Source organism: Limulus polyphemus, unplaced genomic scaffold, assembly GCF_000517525.1.
Source record: "Limulus polyphemus unplaced genomic scaffold, Limulus_polyphemus-2.1.2 Scaffold0, whole genome shotgun sequence".
In the NCBI taxonomy this organism is placed as follows: Eukaryota; Metazoa; Arthropoda; class Merostomata; order Xiphosura; family Limulidae; genus Limulus; species Limulus polyphemus.
This window is the reverse complement of record NW_013665610.1, coordinates 3,896,326-3,910,427: the sequence shown is the minus strand read 5'-3', so window position 1 is coordinate 3,910,427 and position 14,102 is coordinate 3,896,326. Positions and strand designations below refer to the sequence as shown.

The window sequence follows — 14,102 nt, the reverse complement described above, 5'->3', positions numbered from 1 at the left end:
TATTTCATTTAATAAATTTTTTTTTGATATACAAGTTTTTTGGGTTTTTTCATATATAAAAATCAACATTAATTTCTTGACAACGTAATACAAAAATAAGCATGCATCATGTTCTCAAGCTTATTTTACAAATGATCATACCATAGAATATATTTTATGTTCAGGGTATCATAACAAAGTATCACTTAAATCTATTATTAAACCCTTCAGTGAAATTTATATTAATTTGGTAAGTTATCAATTATTTTGATTTGAAACATTATGTATCCAAATATTATGAAAATAGGCGTATTCAAAAAGAATGCAACCATATGAACAGGTTGTAAAACTTTATATCAGCAAATAAGTGTAATAACCTTCATACAGATGTCTACTAGAGATAATAACTGGCTATTCTGTCAATACAAACCTTATCAATCACAATTGAAACATACAAGAAAGCATTATTTTAAGAATGTTATGTACCTTAATTTATACTGAAGTAACTTGTTAGAAAGAGCAGTACAAAATACAGATGTTGAGTATGTTACATTAAAATGATTTGTGAGCCTCATCATGTCATTACAATCCATGTCACCAGGTTTGATCATACTTCATTTGATGACCATGCACATTGACAATAGGTCTGAAACACAGTTTACATTGTAAAAGGCTCCATTATAGAGTTGCCATTTCCAAAATACATCACTTCTCTCCACTTGCCTTCCATAATTCATCCAGTGTACAAGAATGACAGTTTCCCTGAACCCATTTTAACAGTCAGATTGTGCAGAAATCCTTACACACTGCATCCACTGTTCTGGCTAGTTGAGGTATGCGACAGTTGAATGGATATATCATGGAAACGTCTTGTGTCACTTTTACTTATGGAGATCCTTTTTGATTATTATACATACTGTTACCCGAGACACATGAACAGCTTTGACCATTGACAAATCACTGCACTCTGTTTACCATGGCTGGTGTGTAACTTGTTGCTGGTCTTTTACTGGATATTTCTGGCACTCAAAGTTGATCCATACTTTGTTTTCCAATGCCATTAAGTGCAAGGGGTATTCCTCTCTTGGAAATTCAAAATCCCCAATCTGAATAGATCTTTGTGACTGAGTGTATGAATACTTTGTTTAAGAATGGGCTTTGCATATCCTTCCCAAAAGTGGTCAATTTCTGGTAGCATTACACTACTTACAAAATGCCAAACAATGTCAAAATGTAGTTCTCATAAAATGACATTCCATTTATGTCTTTATATCTGCTGTGGTATCATGTGACTTGCTGAATTGTGTATTTGAAATCAGTTTAATATAACATACTCAACCACCTGTATTATGCACATTTTAATGAGGGATGACCTTTCCATAAAAGTGTTAGTGAGATAAGCTATTAGTACTTTAATGAGTACATTGACAGGAACTACTTCATTATTGAATGCTGAATGAAAATAATATTTTGTATGACAAAATAATGAACAGATTTGAAATTCTTTTTATTTTTTTGGTATTATTTCATATTTTTATTTTCTTATTTTAGTGGAGTTAAACTCATTGAATAACTTGAAGCTTTAAAATTGCTTACAGAAAGACATTGACAATTAATATGTATCATGTTAAGACCAACATATTAAAATCATTTAAATTGGATGTTAGACAGACCTAGTGAGACTATTAGGATTACAACCAGAAGTACTAGTACATACTGCATATGTGAGAATAAACAACGAATGAACTTCAGTCACTATAGATTTTCTGACTGATTTCTTCTATGATTTGCATTATCAACATGATTTCATCTCTTTTAAACTCTAGCTTTTTCTTATTCTTTTGTTTTATATATTTGTTATAACTTTCACTGATATTTCATTTTAGGTTAAAAATAAAGTAAGTACCAATGCTTCTTTGCTTATCACATACTTTTATAAGTATAATATATAAGTATAGTATTAAGACCTACTTTTGTATCTGTTTCAGAACTTCTATTGCTTGATTGGATTATGTTCAGGAAGTACAGTAATCCATATGTTATGAAAGAAATTTGAAAAACTCTTACAATTCTTAGAAAATTGTTTCAGTTTAAAGTATTCTTTTTTTCACATATGTTCATAAATTTTCTAGCTTTCCAAGTTCATAATAATTTTAGAACTAAGATCAAGATCGTCTCTTGTTTTTTACATTTCTGTTGGTTTAACATTTAATTTTTCAATCTCTTGTTAACCTTTCCTGGTTACATGTACAACAAATTCACTTTTAAGATAATAAATAGGTTTATGATGTAAAAATTTGAATGATTTAGTGTTTATGTGAAGTACATTTAATGTCCTACAAAAAACTGCAGTTTTTCTTGCTCAATCACCAAGAAGTAAACAAACTTAAGGATTTAAATATCTTTAAAGAAGTTAATTTTTCTTAAACTGACCTCTTTGAGTTGGGTAAATGTGGATTCATTGTTCATGTGATAAATGATCTTGTCAAACTGCTGTCTTCTCTTTCTACCTTCTGTACCATTTGAAAAAAGCAGACTTCCATCTCCAGTAATAGGTTTGTACAGTGTAAACAAGTCCACTATAAAATAAAAAATATGTGTAATAAAAGTTATATTGTAGATAAAAACTAAAAGTTATATTTGCCTAGATGTACAATAAATTTGATCAATACAAATAAATTGAATAACAAAAAATCTTAAAATTAATTAAACAAATGGCAGAAAAAATATAAATTTTATCTTTGTTTCAGCTTTCTCCAAAAAAAAAGAATATCAAGTAATAGCTTTAGGATTTAGTGTTCACCAGAATGAAGTAGCCAAATTAGTGACACACACACACATAACTTTAAATATTATCACAGTAGTTATGGCTCTTGTCTAATCAGATTGATTATTTTTATTTTAGGAAAAAAAAAGTTATAATTCAAACAACTAGAACAAGAATTAATGGAAGACAACACATGATAAATGTTAATAATTTTATGATAAAAAGTTATTTCTTAGTAATAAAAACCTCTCTCTTTACTATATTTACTATCATAGAGTTCTTGCACTATTAACCCTAATGAAGTCACAATAGTGAAATGTTGGCTGAAATAAAAATTTTTTATCATTATCTGGAAAGTAAGGTAGTTTATTTTACAACTTTATTATCAAAATATATTTCAGATTATGGAGTTGTAATTAATTTGAAAGTATACATGTATAATAAAAATAACAAAATTAGCTGTTAGTTAGAAAAAACTCTTAAAACATTTCAACTAAGATAAACCAACTGAGTGGGACGGAGGATTTCCAGGCTTACATTTGAGTTAGGGTATTTTAGAAAGTACTGAAAACTGCAAATGATCAGTTGTATAGTTTGAAACCTTACTCTAATGTTACAAAATAAATGTTTGTTCATTCTGAAGCAGCAACTTAGTCACTGGTAATATTAATGTTTATGCATTTACATGTCGTTTATACGCCAAGGAACTAGTTTCTAAAATCTTTAAAAAGTTCTAATCAAAATTTGTTTTTAAATTCTTATTCTTCATTCCTCTTAGAAAATAAGAATGTTATACTTTAAAACATTGGGATGAATGTTCCAGTCTCATTGGCTGCACCTGTAGCAGATGTATTTAAATAGGGGAAACATCGACAGGAAAGGTAATATTATGAATGTAAAATGAACTTAGCAAATAAATTCAGTTGTAAAATTATTTTTATTTTGCAGCCTCTCTTTATCACCCAAGATGGTTACCTATTTTGCATATTCTATAACATTAGTCCTGACTATGGCATCTCCACAGGTGGTTAGGGCGCTCGACTCACAGTCTGTGAGTCGCGGGTTCGAATCCCCGTCACACCAAACATGCTCGCCCTTTCAGCCGTGGGGGCGTTATTATGTGACGGTCAATCCCACTATTCGTTGGTAAAAGAGTAGCCCAAGAGTTGGCAGTGAGTGGTGATGACTAGCTGTCTTCCCTCTAGTCTTACACTGCTAAATTAGGGACGGCTAGCGCAGATAGCCCTCGTGTAGCTTTGCGCAAAATTCAAAAACAAACAAAACAATAGCATCTCCACTGGCCTATGATGACAATACTTTATTGCAATCTACAAGAAATCATTTCATTTTTGTTGTATGTTAACTACCTATATCAACCTCAATTTTAACAACTGTTAAAACTGGGTGGAATTAAAGTATAAGGATGGTAAAGTAATGCAGCATAAGGAATTGTTTATATTTTTATTTTCACACCAGTAACATGCAAGTAAAAAACAAATACATATAGGAAAAAAATTTGGTCTGTGGCAACCATATAAATATATTCTTCCTGTCACTTTAGCGACCAAAAGAGAAATTAGCACTCTGTATAAATAATAATATACTTGCCTGTAGAAAGTAGTCTCTATGCTTTCCATAGGTTATGTTGGTAACTTTAATGCATACTGTCAAAAAAGGTTACTGTTCAAAATTCAAATTAAATTAGTATTTACTTGTTTTGAAAGTTAACAATGACTTTTCAGAAGTCATTTATAACAATATGTTATTCAGAAAGACCCATACAAATAATTTTAATCACTGTAAAATAGGTGTCTTTGTTTGTTTGTAGTTAAGCACAAAGCTAAATAAAGGTCTATCTGTGCTCTGCCTACCACGGGTGTGGAAATCTGGTTTCTAGCAGTACAAGTCTGCAGACAATACTGCTGTGCCACTGGGGGCAAATAGGTGTCAATACTGAAAGTTGTAAAATGATGCACTTATGGTAAAAAAAAGAAAGAAAGAAAGGAAAGAATCTGCTTCTTGTATTAGAGAAGCATTGATGTAAACATAAAATAAAACTAAAGGGATTTATATGTGACTTTTAATAAAGGCTTAAAACCTTCAGGTAAGTGTTGAACTTTATAAGCATACATTTCTATAAATAGTGAATTTTAAGGTGTTTTTTTTTGTTGATAGTGTTCTTTAAGACTCTGGACAGTTTTGTTCCCTTACTACAGAAATGATACCGACATAACTGTCAAGAGTGCAGAGATGGATAATGGTGTACTATGTAAATATACTATAGGTTTCTATTTTATTGCAGTATTAGATATTTAATCAGAAGTTATTCTTTGTTCTGAATATGTGCAGAATTCACATAACATGTGGTCAAGAAAACTGTTAAGTTCATTTTGTTTCATGTTATCTTTGTTACTTTATTGTTCTTGAAGTAGGTAATACTTATTACCACCCAGGAAGAACATTGCTGAATAAGAAGTTACGTATATGTGTTAAAAACAGTGTACTTCAATGGTTGTTTAAGTGATATCTTAAGGTTATGGCCCTACCTATATTATAATGAGGATGACTAGTCATGTGAGTAGCATGTGTCACACTAAGTAAATGAAAGGTTTCTTTGAAACTAAGGAATCTTGGATTTGGCAATCAATCTGTCTGGAACATCGTTTGGGGGAGTATCGTGCTAAATGAACAATAAAATGTATGCATGCAGAGTGATGGTTCAATGTGTTTAACCCAATCACAATGGGCTTGCGTATTTTACACAACCTTGTAACTAGGGTGGTATACATATTATAACTTTGAAAATACTTAATGTATCTTCATAAAATTTGGTAAGCTTTCAGTAAACATTAAAAGTCTTTTGTAGACACAAAATTTGAATTTTTAATTATTTTTATTAAAACTTTGTCCATAATTATATGGTGTCAGAGTGTTGACTACTCCAAGTGCAAAGTGATTTATGTTAAGATTAAAAATACTTTTCTTAATTTAAAAATTTCATTTGCATAATCCCACAAAACCTCCTAAATATTTTATTTATCTTTTATGTTATTTTCTCTACTCAAACTCTATATAGAGTCAGTTGATTTGAACAACCTCATAACACCACTAAAAAATTACGAAATAAATCTAAATTACCCTTTTCTTCTTTCTAGATTGACTTCAAGTTGTCACAGGAAACTACTTTTGTTTATCCTAAATAGCTTAAAACTCCTCCCACTATACATTTGTTTCTACTTAAATTTTATTGTTTTATTGTCTTTTAAAGTGTATCTAATTAATAATCTCGGCAAACTTCTAGCTCACATTATCGTATCAAATTACATAATGCACGAACTACTCATATTGAAGTTTGACAATGTTTATATTAACAAACTTTCCAGAATTCTTTTTTTGAAATAATTTGTAGTTCTATGTATTAGTATTAGCTTAACTGATTCTCAGCTTATTTTATGATCAAATTTTCTTATGTATAGAAAAATAACATTGTTTGCCCACTTTTAACATCCTTTTTTGTGTTCTGCAAGTCTGGTATCTAAATTTCTACCCATTTCACCAACATAAGTTTTTTTTGTAGACATGGCAGGAGACTATATAGACATCCTGTTCTTTATCTTGGAGTGCAGACTTTCTTGATGGTAAGAAATGTTTAATGGTGTTGGGATATTTATAAACAACTTTGAAATTGTTATTTTTCAGGCATCTCTCTAAAGCCACAATATTAGAATTGTAGTTGACACTATTTTAGTTTCATTTTTATGTGGAGATGGTGCTGTTTGCTTGTCACTGTTCCTATAGAATGTCTTCCTTGCCTTTTTATGGACATTTCTGATAAAGCCTATAGAGTACTTCAACTGTTCAAAAATTGCATAAATCTTTTTAATTTCATCATCAAATGTCACGTTAGGATAAATTCTTACCCTCTAAAAAACACTGAATTTATTTTTGATGTTTTAACTGTTTTATCGTGACATGAGTATAAATGAATGAAGCTTAAAGGGTTTGTCAGTTTTCTTTAGATAGAATGAACAGGTCCCATTTCCATTCTAGTTATGAAAATGTTTAAAAAAAGGGAGGGAATTATTGGTTTCACATTCAACTTTAAACTTAGTAGTGCTATGAAATTTGTTAATCTTCTTGAAAAAAGCTTTAAAATAATTTCTATTATTTGCCCAAAGAGAAAACATGACATCAACAAATTGGAACCAAGGGATTTCCTTTGTATTCTGATCCACTGTAGGAAGTAATTGCTCTCAAATACTCCATGAAATTACAGAGAATTGGGGATAAAGGGTTGTCCATAGTCACTCCATATCTTTGTCTCTAATATTGTCCCACGCAAACGAATATATTATGTTTAACACATACTTCCAATATGGAGATAAAAGTGTGGACCAGCACCACAAGTGGAATGCTAAGTTGAGGTAAGTTTCTCTTTAGAGAGTCTATTGTTTCATCAACTGGTATGTTTGTGAACATCAAAACTGATCATTTTCCCTTCCTTTATATTACAGTTTTTTAATTTGTTGGCTAGATCTATATTGTTCTGAATATATGATTATGAAAACTTTCCTAGAACAGGAGATAAGTGATCCAACAGGTCTAAGAGGGCAGCTATCTTTCTGTATTTTAGGCAAACAGTACAAATAAAGTAGAGAAGAATTAATCTGTTTAAGAGATCTGGAAAATCAGCTAGAATTTTCTGGAGAAATTTATTAAAATCAAATACTGTTTGAGAAAGTGGATCAGTCCTAAGTTTCTCATAAGTATTTTTGTTCTGCAATAAATCCTTCAGCTTTGTTTTGTAGATTAATTTAACCAGGAAGGCTATTTTAATTGTTTTTTCAGATTTAGTTATTATGACATCCTTATTATTTTTTAAATTTTCTTAAGGTTTCTATAAACAATGAGGAATCTTTAAGTCTTCATTTTGATTGTGAAAAAAGAGCAGCTGTTAAATGTCCAATTAAAAAGTTCAAATCTTCATTATTGCCTTTAGAATTTGTAACAACATCCAACAATAAGTCAAAGCTGAAGTGAGCATTTTTAAAAGAAAATGAGAGACCATAACCTAATGTTACTTTTTCTAAGTCTGTAAGAGTATATGACGATAGATTTACAATAATCTTATCTGGTTGGGAAGATTTAAACCATATACTTCTTTTAACAGCTTAACAAATTTATTTTGTAGTCTTACCTCTTTTTACTCTAATTTCTTTGCAATGAGTGTCTTTGTTATCTTGAATAAACATTTACCTTGGACTATGAATGTAAGTACTTCAAGCTGTAATGTAGTTTTGGAAATGTAAAAAGCCTCATTAGATTCAGGTTTTATCTTTACAATCTGCTGGTTTAAAATTAATTTCTCCAGGTTACCAAATGGCAATATAGCTTTGGCAGTAAGGTCTCAGGGATGATTCCATTTTTTCAAACAGTTTTTTTGCTGTAGCTTTTTTCTTTTTACAGTGCAGAACAGTGCTTCACTCTTTCTGGAAAGAAGTTCCATTCAAGTTTGGTATTATTCTGTTAGTGTGGATTTAAACTTTATTGTAAGTTTATATAGATCTTCAAAAACAAAAACATTTTCGAAATTAAAGATTGGCTCACCTGGTTTATCAAAAACATGCAGCTGTTGCTCAAACAGTTCTGGAGCTGCAATGCTAACTGTCAAGGTTGAGCCCATCCAGAAAGATGCTATTGGTCCATGTTCTTCATGCAGATTTTCAAGAAAATTATGCAAGCTTCCAGCTTGAAGAATATCTGGTACATTTCCTTCTCTAAAATATGCAGAAGTTGAAAACATTTAGTATTTTAATTTAAACAGAAAACTTGAAATTTACATTTAAGAAAAGATAAATTAATGTTCTATACATGACTGAATACTTTATGAGTTATTGAATCTAACATCATCCAACATATTGATAATTTGGGAAAAAATAGGTCTATTGTATAAGAGAAATACAAGTGCAGAGACTTATCAAATGTTGAAAAAAAATCTTACATGTTCATATATCATTTTCATTATGTCTGTAGGGGAGAAAACAAATTTTATGTGTTAAAAATAAATTCCTTACATCTAGAGCTGGGCGATTACAGGTATTTACTAACTCGTTTAATTCATGGACTCATTAATTGATTAGTACATGCTACCTACAATCCCACTGCCATACAAGTAAAAAAAAACAGGATGTGTGCTACTTTCATTACTTTTTCAACCACTGCATTATTCTAACATGGTGTTAATCATCCTATCTAGTTTTTAAGAAATTGAATTACTCTTGGTTTCATATGGTAGACCTCTTCTGAAGGTTGCTATTTGCATATTTTGCAAAAAACATTTATTGTCTAAAAACTATTTTGTCACAATTTTTTTAAAGAAAATCTGGACATTTCCTACTTGATAAATGAGTCACTAATGCTGACTACATACCACCACTCAGATTCCATTATGTTTATTTTTAAAATATGCAGTAATTCCAACTGATCTGTAAATCAAATAAATTGATAATTAAATAATGAAAACATGGATTAATTAATGTTGACCATACAATTCCAAAGTAATATAAGTAAGTTAAACAATGTTAGTATATTCTATAAATGACTAGCTCAATCAGATAATAATTCAGACTTTGAAACTTGTATCTTTATTTCTAGTACTGTGATGGATATGAAACTTAGTTAAAAACAAACATTTACAATCTTTTAATTAAAATTAAATAGCTATAATTATTTACCATCATATTTAGAAAACAAAAATTAGAATTAGTAAGCAGGATGCCTGGTTTTAATTATTTTTAAAAAAGTTATAACTTATACAGTCATACCACTTGCATTTTCACTTATTTTAGATATCAACAATATGAAAAACAGATTTTTTATCAGAATTCTAGTCTCTAAACAATGAAAGACCAATTCTGTAACATTCTATGTTATAAAGAGTTGCAAATGTCCTAATCAATACTAACTTTGATAAAATCAAATCTTTAAAGAATACACACATTTTTAGAATGTGGAAAAATATAAATCACTAAAATTTACCACTGCAAAATCTAACTGACATTCATATTGTTGAATTGACTTAAAAATAATCAGTTATTGGCTGAGGCCTTAAATAGACTGCTGTAGACACCAGCAGTGTTGATTTCAGAAAACCTCAAAAAGCTTTCATGGTAGTTAATGGCCCAATCAAATAAGAACACAGACATTTAATGTTTATTTTTGATATTATATGGTGGTGTAAAGACATCTAGTTGTTTTTTTATTAACTTCTGAAAAAATGGTGAGGAGGTTCAAATGTCATGGTCCTTTCCCTAGATCTGTGCCTACTTATACAACATTAACTAATATATTTATGTATCTATGAAAAAACAAAAAAGGGCAGAGGAGGTTTAGTTATCCAGACTCTGCTCCTAGATCTGTGCTTGCTTACAGATATACATGATTAAAAAATACAGTTCTTAATCTCTAGAAAAAAATATGGATGGGGTCCAGATCACCTGCTTATACAAAAATTAAAGAATACACTTTTGTAATTATAAATTACAAAAATAGCACAATTAAAAAAAAATTATATTTCATTTAACACTTAATCAGTCAAAGAACTGATGTCGGGTGCTGCCTTCTCTCCAGTGAGTAGTTCAAAATTAATGATAGTAGCACATAGCCTTAGAGAGGGCGAGTAAATTCAGCAACAACAGGAATCAAATCCAAGACCTTCAAATCATGAGTCCCCCCTCCAGTTATGTAGTTTTGCACTTAACTAAGATAATAGCAATTTTTCAACAACTCAGAATAATCAAAAACAGTAATAATCAAAGCAACCAATTTCAGTTAGTTCATTATTTTTGTGACAGTTGGTTTAATTAATACTTCATTAGTCAATTGTTGGAATAACCAAAACAGGAATAATCAGAGACACTAATTTTCATTGGTTGATTATAGCAACACTGATAAATCAATTAGTTTACAAGACACAAGTTGACATAATCACCTCTCATAAGTAATCAATTATATCACCCAGCTCTACTTATTCTATTTTTCTAAATTAAAGACAAAAAACCCAAATATGAGTAGAAAATATAAATGCACACACACATATACACATATGCTATTTTAGAAGACTTAGTAGTGTTCACTAAATTAACAAAAACACTCTTGGAATAAAACATTAATATAAATAATAAAGACCAGGAAACAAGTTTCAATATTTTGATGTGTCTTCCCTTTTCAATTCAGAAAATGCAAGAAAGTTTTGAGATTAGCTTTCTTGTCTTTGTACTCATATTTTATACCAAAAGTGTAATTTGTTTCAATAATTTAGACATACTTACTTTGGATCAGATGGGTCCATTCCAGGAATACTAGTTGCCTTGGCAGAACCCTAAAAGTAAAACAATGATCACATAGCATCTAAAACACATTTAATAAAAATCACAAAATGCAAGTATTTAGTCTTGAGCGTTGTAAAGATATTATAGCACATGTTATGCCCTTTTAATCATTTTGTAGTATTTTCAAATATATTTTAATGTACACAAAAGTTAACATGCAGTATAAGTCTAAGGTGTTCTTTGATTAGTAGTACTAGTAGTGGTTGAGACGATTGCTTGATGTTTGAACAACCAGTTTAGGTGTGACTGTAATCTTTTTTCAATTTGATTAAGTCACTACACGTGCATTAGAATTAGTTTTATGATTTTTAAGTTTAAAAACATAAAAAAACAAAGCCATCTATTTAAAAAGTATTATATTATGCATATAAATTATAATCTGTACTGTAACTTATATGTTGTATTGTAAGTTACGTGTACTGTGTAGGTAGTGTAAGAATCGCACACACGTTCTCGCACAGACTTTTGAACTGACGAATACTAAATTCATATAATTATTGACAAATTATTATGAGCTTGAACAGTAAGTACGATATATTAGATTATTCCTTGTGTGAAATACTATTGTCAGCATTGACACTAGAAATTCCGCCGGGTTAATTTTGGCTAAGTTTAGTTTAAAATTGCCATATGCAAAATTATGGATCAGACTTAATACTAAAACTAGTAATACTAATAGTAGGCCTACTAAAATAGACTGTATTACTATTCGTAAATTATTAATAATTTATATAAGCTTTAGTGCTAAAATAAAATAATAACGAGTTCTTACCGGATACAAATAAAATACTATAATCAGTAAAAATATCACGAAACTAACTGCAAATATTGCAAAATCCAACATAGTTCAATCAGGTTCGAAATTAAAAGTAAATAAATCAATTGAAATATCCAAGAATAGTAATAAAAGCTAAAATGTACGATTAATTTGCTAGTACTATCATTATCAACATAACCACAAGATAATATAGAGTGAATGTAGTGACGTCAGAAACACCATAAACAGCACGTTAGATATCCCATAATCCAAAACTAAACTAAGGTGTTGTGCGCATGCGCAGAACTGCGAAACAACGCGACCCTATCTCGCATATCAAATTGTTTTCTCAGTCAGTCAGTCTTCTCCTTTGTCGTCGGTATTAGGTTCCTCGACGGTAAATTTGAAGGCTTATAACAGTAAAAACTGGGTTTCGATAACCGTGGTGGACACAGCACAGATAGTCCATTGCAGATTTGCGTTTAACAACAAACTTACACTTTAATATATATGAATTAAGTTAAAATAAAATAAATAACCATTATGCAAGATCAAATAAAGTTTGTAATTCAAAATAAAGGTTTCTTCAGATTCATCCGATGGCAACAACAACAAACAGTTGATACGTGTGTGACAGTAACAAACATTTAATTATTGAACGTTTCGAAATTACTTGTTCCATCTTCAGCAAGCTATGTTAACTAAACAATGGCATGTAACTTCTAGTATAGCGAAACATGATCTATTGATCGATAACTTGTGTGATACTGTATCAAAATAAGACTAATTATCTTAATCTTTATTACTGGTATTTCTCATTAAGTACTTCTGTATGTAAGCATATTATGCTAATATGATAATAAACTGACAAACAACGATTTGTTTACTATTTCCTATCAAGATTTGTTTATGACAAAGCAATTTTTAGTGAGTGGGAAAAAATTGCATAACTAACTGGCCAATCGTATTCTAAGATAGTAATTTAATATATAACCATAACAAGGCAAATTTGATTGCGTGATTTCACTGTTGACTTACTTCGATTCATAATTAAATAATAGGTTGAACAATCGTCATCCTTCTTTAAATAAAAATATATAAAAAACTTGGCGATTGTTCAACCTATTATTCAATTTTGATATTTTCGTCGCCTATGTGGTTTTAACTGTATTTGTCTTATTTTGATTCATAAAACAACTAGCACAATTCCAAGTTCACGTTCACGAGGTATTATACTCAGTTTAAATTTATTCCGAACGTCTTGTCTACAGTAGATGTTTCCAACTTTACCTCACTGGTAGTTACTTTTCATTTTTACAGTTTATATTTAAATTATTAAAATGATCGCACATGCAGTAAATGTAACTTAACTGTATTTTCAAATTTTTATGTAACAGTTTATTAGTCATGATGCTTCATTTTAAAGCTGGCTTGTTTAAGTTGTTAATTTAGTTTAACTTTAACTGTTACCGAAAGCAAATGTAAACAGAAGAATGTTACGTAACACTGGTTTTACGATAGTGACATACTAATACAAAATAATTGGTAAAATGCTAATATATCATGCACTGATAATCATAATTTGTTATATAAATACGAAGAAAAGACAAAACTTCAAAGGGCAATGCTTTTTTTTTAATGCATGTTACAGAAATAATCTTTATTCGCAATAATTGGAGATCACAAATATGTCACTATTACAGCAACAGTGATGCCTACCGCGTTTAAATTTATAAATTAGTGGAACTTGAGATTTCAAAATCGGCCTGATTTATGGTAAGCTAGCTGTGTTTAGGCCTATAAATTAGTATAACAAATGAGGCCTAAGATGTATATGTGAACTATGGTATGGTATTTTTTCATATATAATTTTTTATACCTGTATCATGTACTAAATACAAAAGCATGGATTAATTAATCATTAAATGTTAAGGGCTTATACTTATAATTGATAAATTGTAAACTTTGAATGTGATGTACAGTTAACTAACATATTTTTAACTCTTAGTTGTAAATTTATTGGTCACTAATTTCGGCTGCTGTGTGTGAAATACACTTTCTCAGCACTGAAATGCTATGTATAGGATAATATTTTTATATTTAATGACATTTTAAAATATAGGATGTTTATTTAATTTTTCCTTGTCCGTAAGTTAATATATTGTTACGTCTCCGTTTGTTAATTAACTTTCCGTAACTTTGTTCCAAC

The 14,102-nt window shown here is 29.8% G+C and overlaps 2 protein-coding genes across 3 annotated transcripts in view; one reads left to right on the top strand and one right to left on the bottom strand.

The window, feature by feature from the left end:
• LOC106478843 (cytochrome P450 20A1-like) overlaps positions 1 to 12,125 on the bottom strand; it is a 29,735-nt gene extending 17,610 nt beyond the window's left edge. The window contains exons 1-4 of the mRNA XM_013939453.2: positions 11,909 to 12,125; positions 11,077 to 11,126; positions 8,354 to 8,523; positions 2,413 to 2,558 (exon numbers count right to left, since the gene is read on the bottom strand). Of these exons, the coding sequence (XP_013794907.1) occupies positions 2,413 to 2,558; positions 8,354 to 8,523; positions 11,077 to 11,126; positions 11,909 to 11,980 (438 nt within the window). The 5' untranslated portion in view covers positions 11,981 to 12,125. The remainder of the gene's footprint in view (positions 1 to 2,412; positions 2,559 to 8,353; positions 8,524 to 11,076; positions 11,127 to 11,908) is intronic.
• Positions 11,147 to 14,102, top strand: part of LOC106473861 (carbonyl reductase [NADPH] 1-like) — a 42,293-nt gene continuing 39,337 nt past the window's right edge. The window contains exon 1 of one of the 2 annotated variants that reach the window (XM_022382834.1): positions 11,147 to 11,659. The gene's annotated coding sequence lies outside the window, so the exon portion shown is untranslated. Of the gene's footprint in view, positions 11,660 to 13,115; positions 13,191 to 14,102 lie in introns of those variants that run through there. The other variant, XM_022382784.1, reaches the window with a different exon arrangement.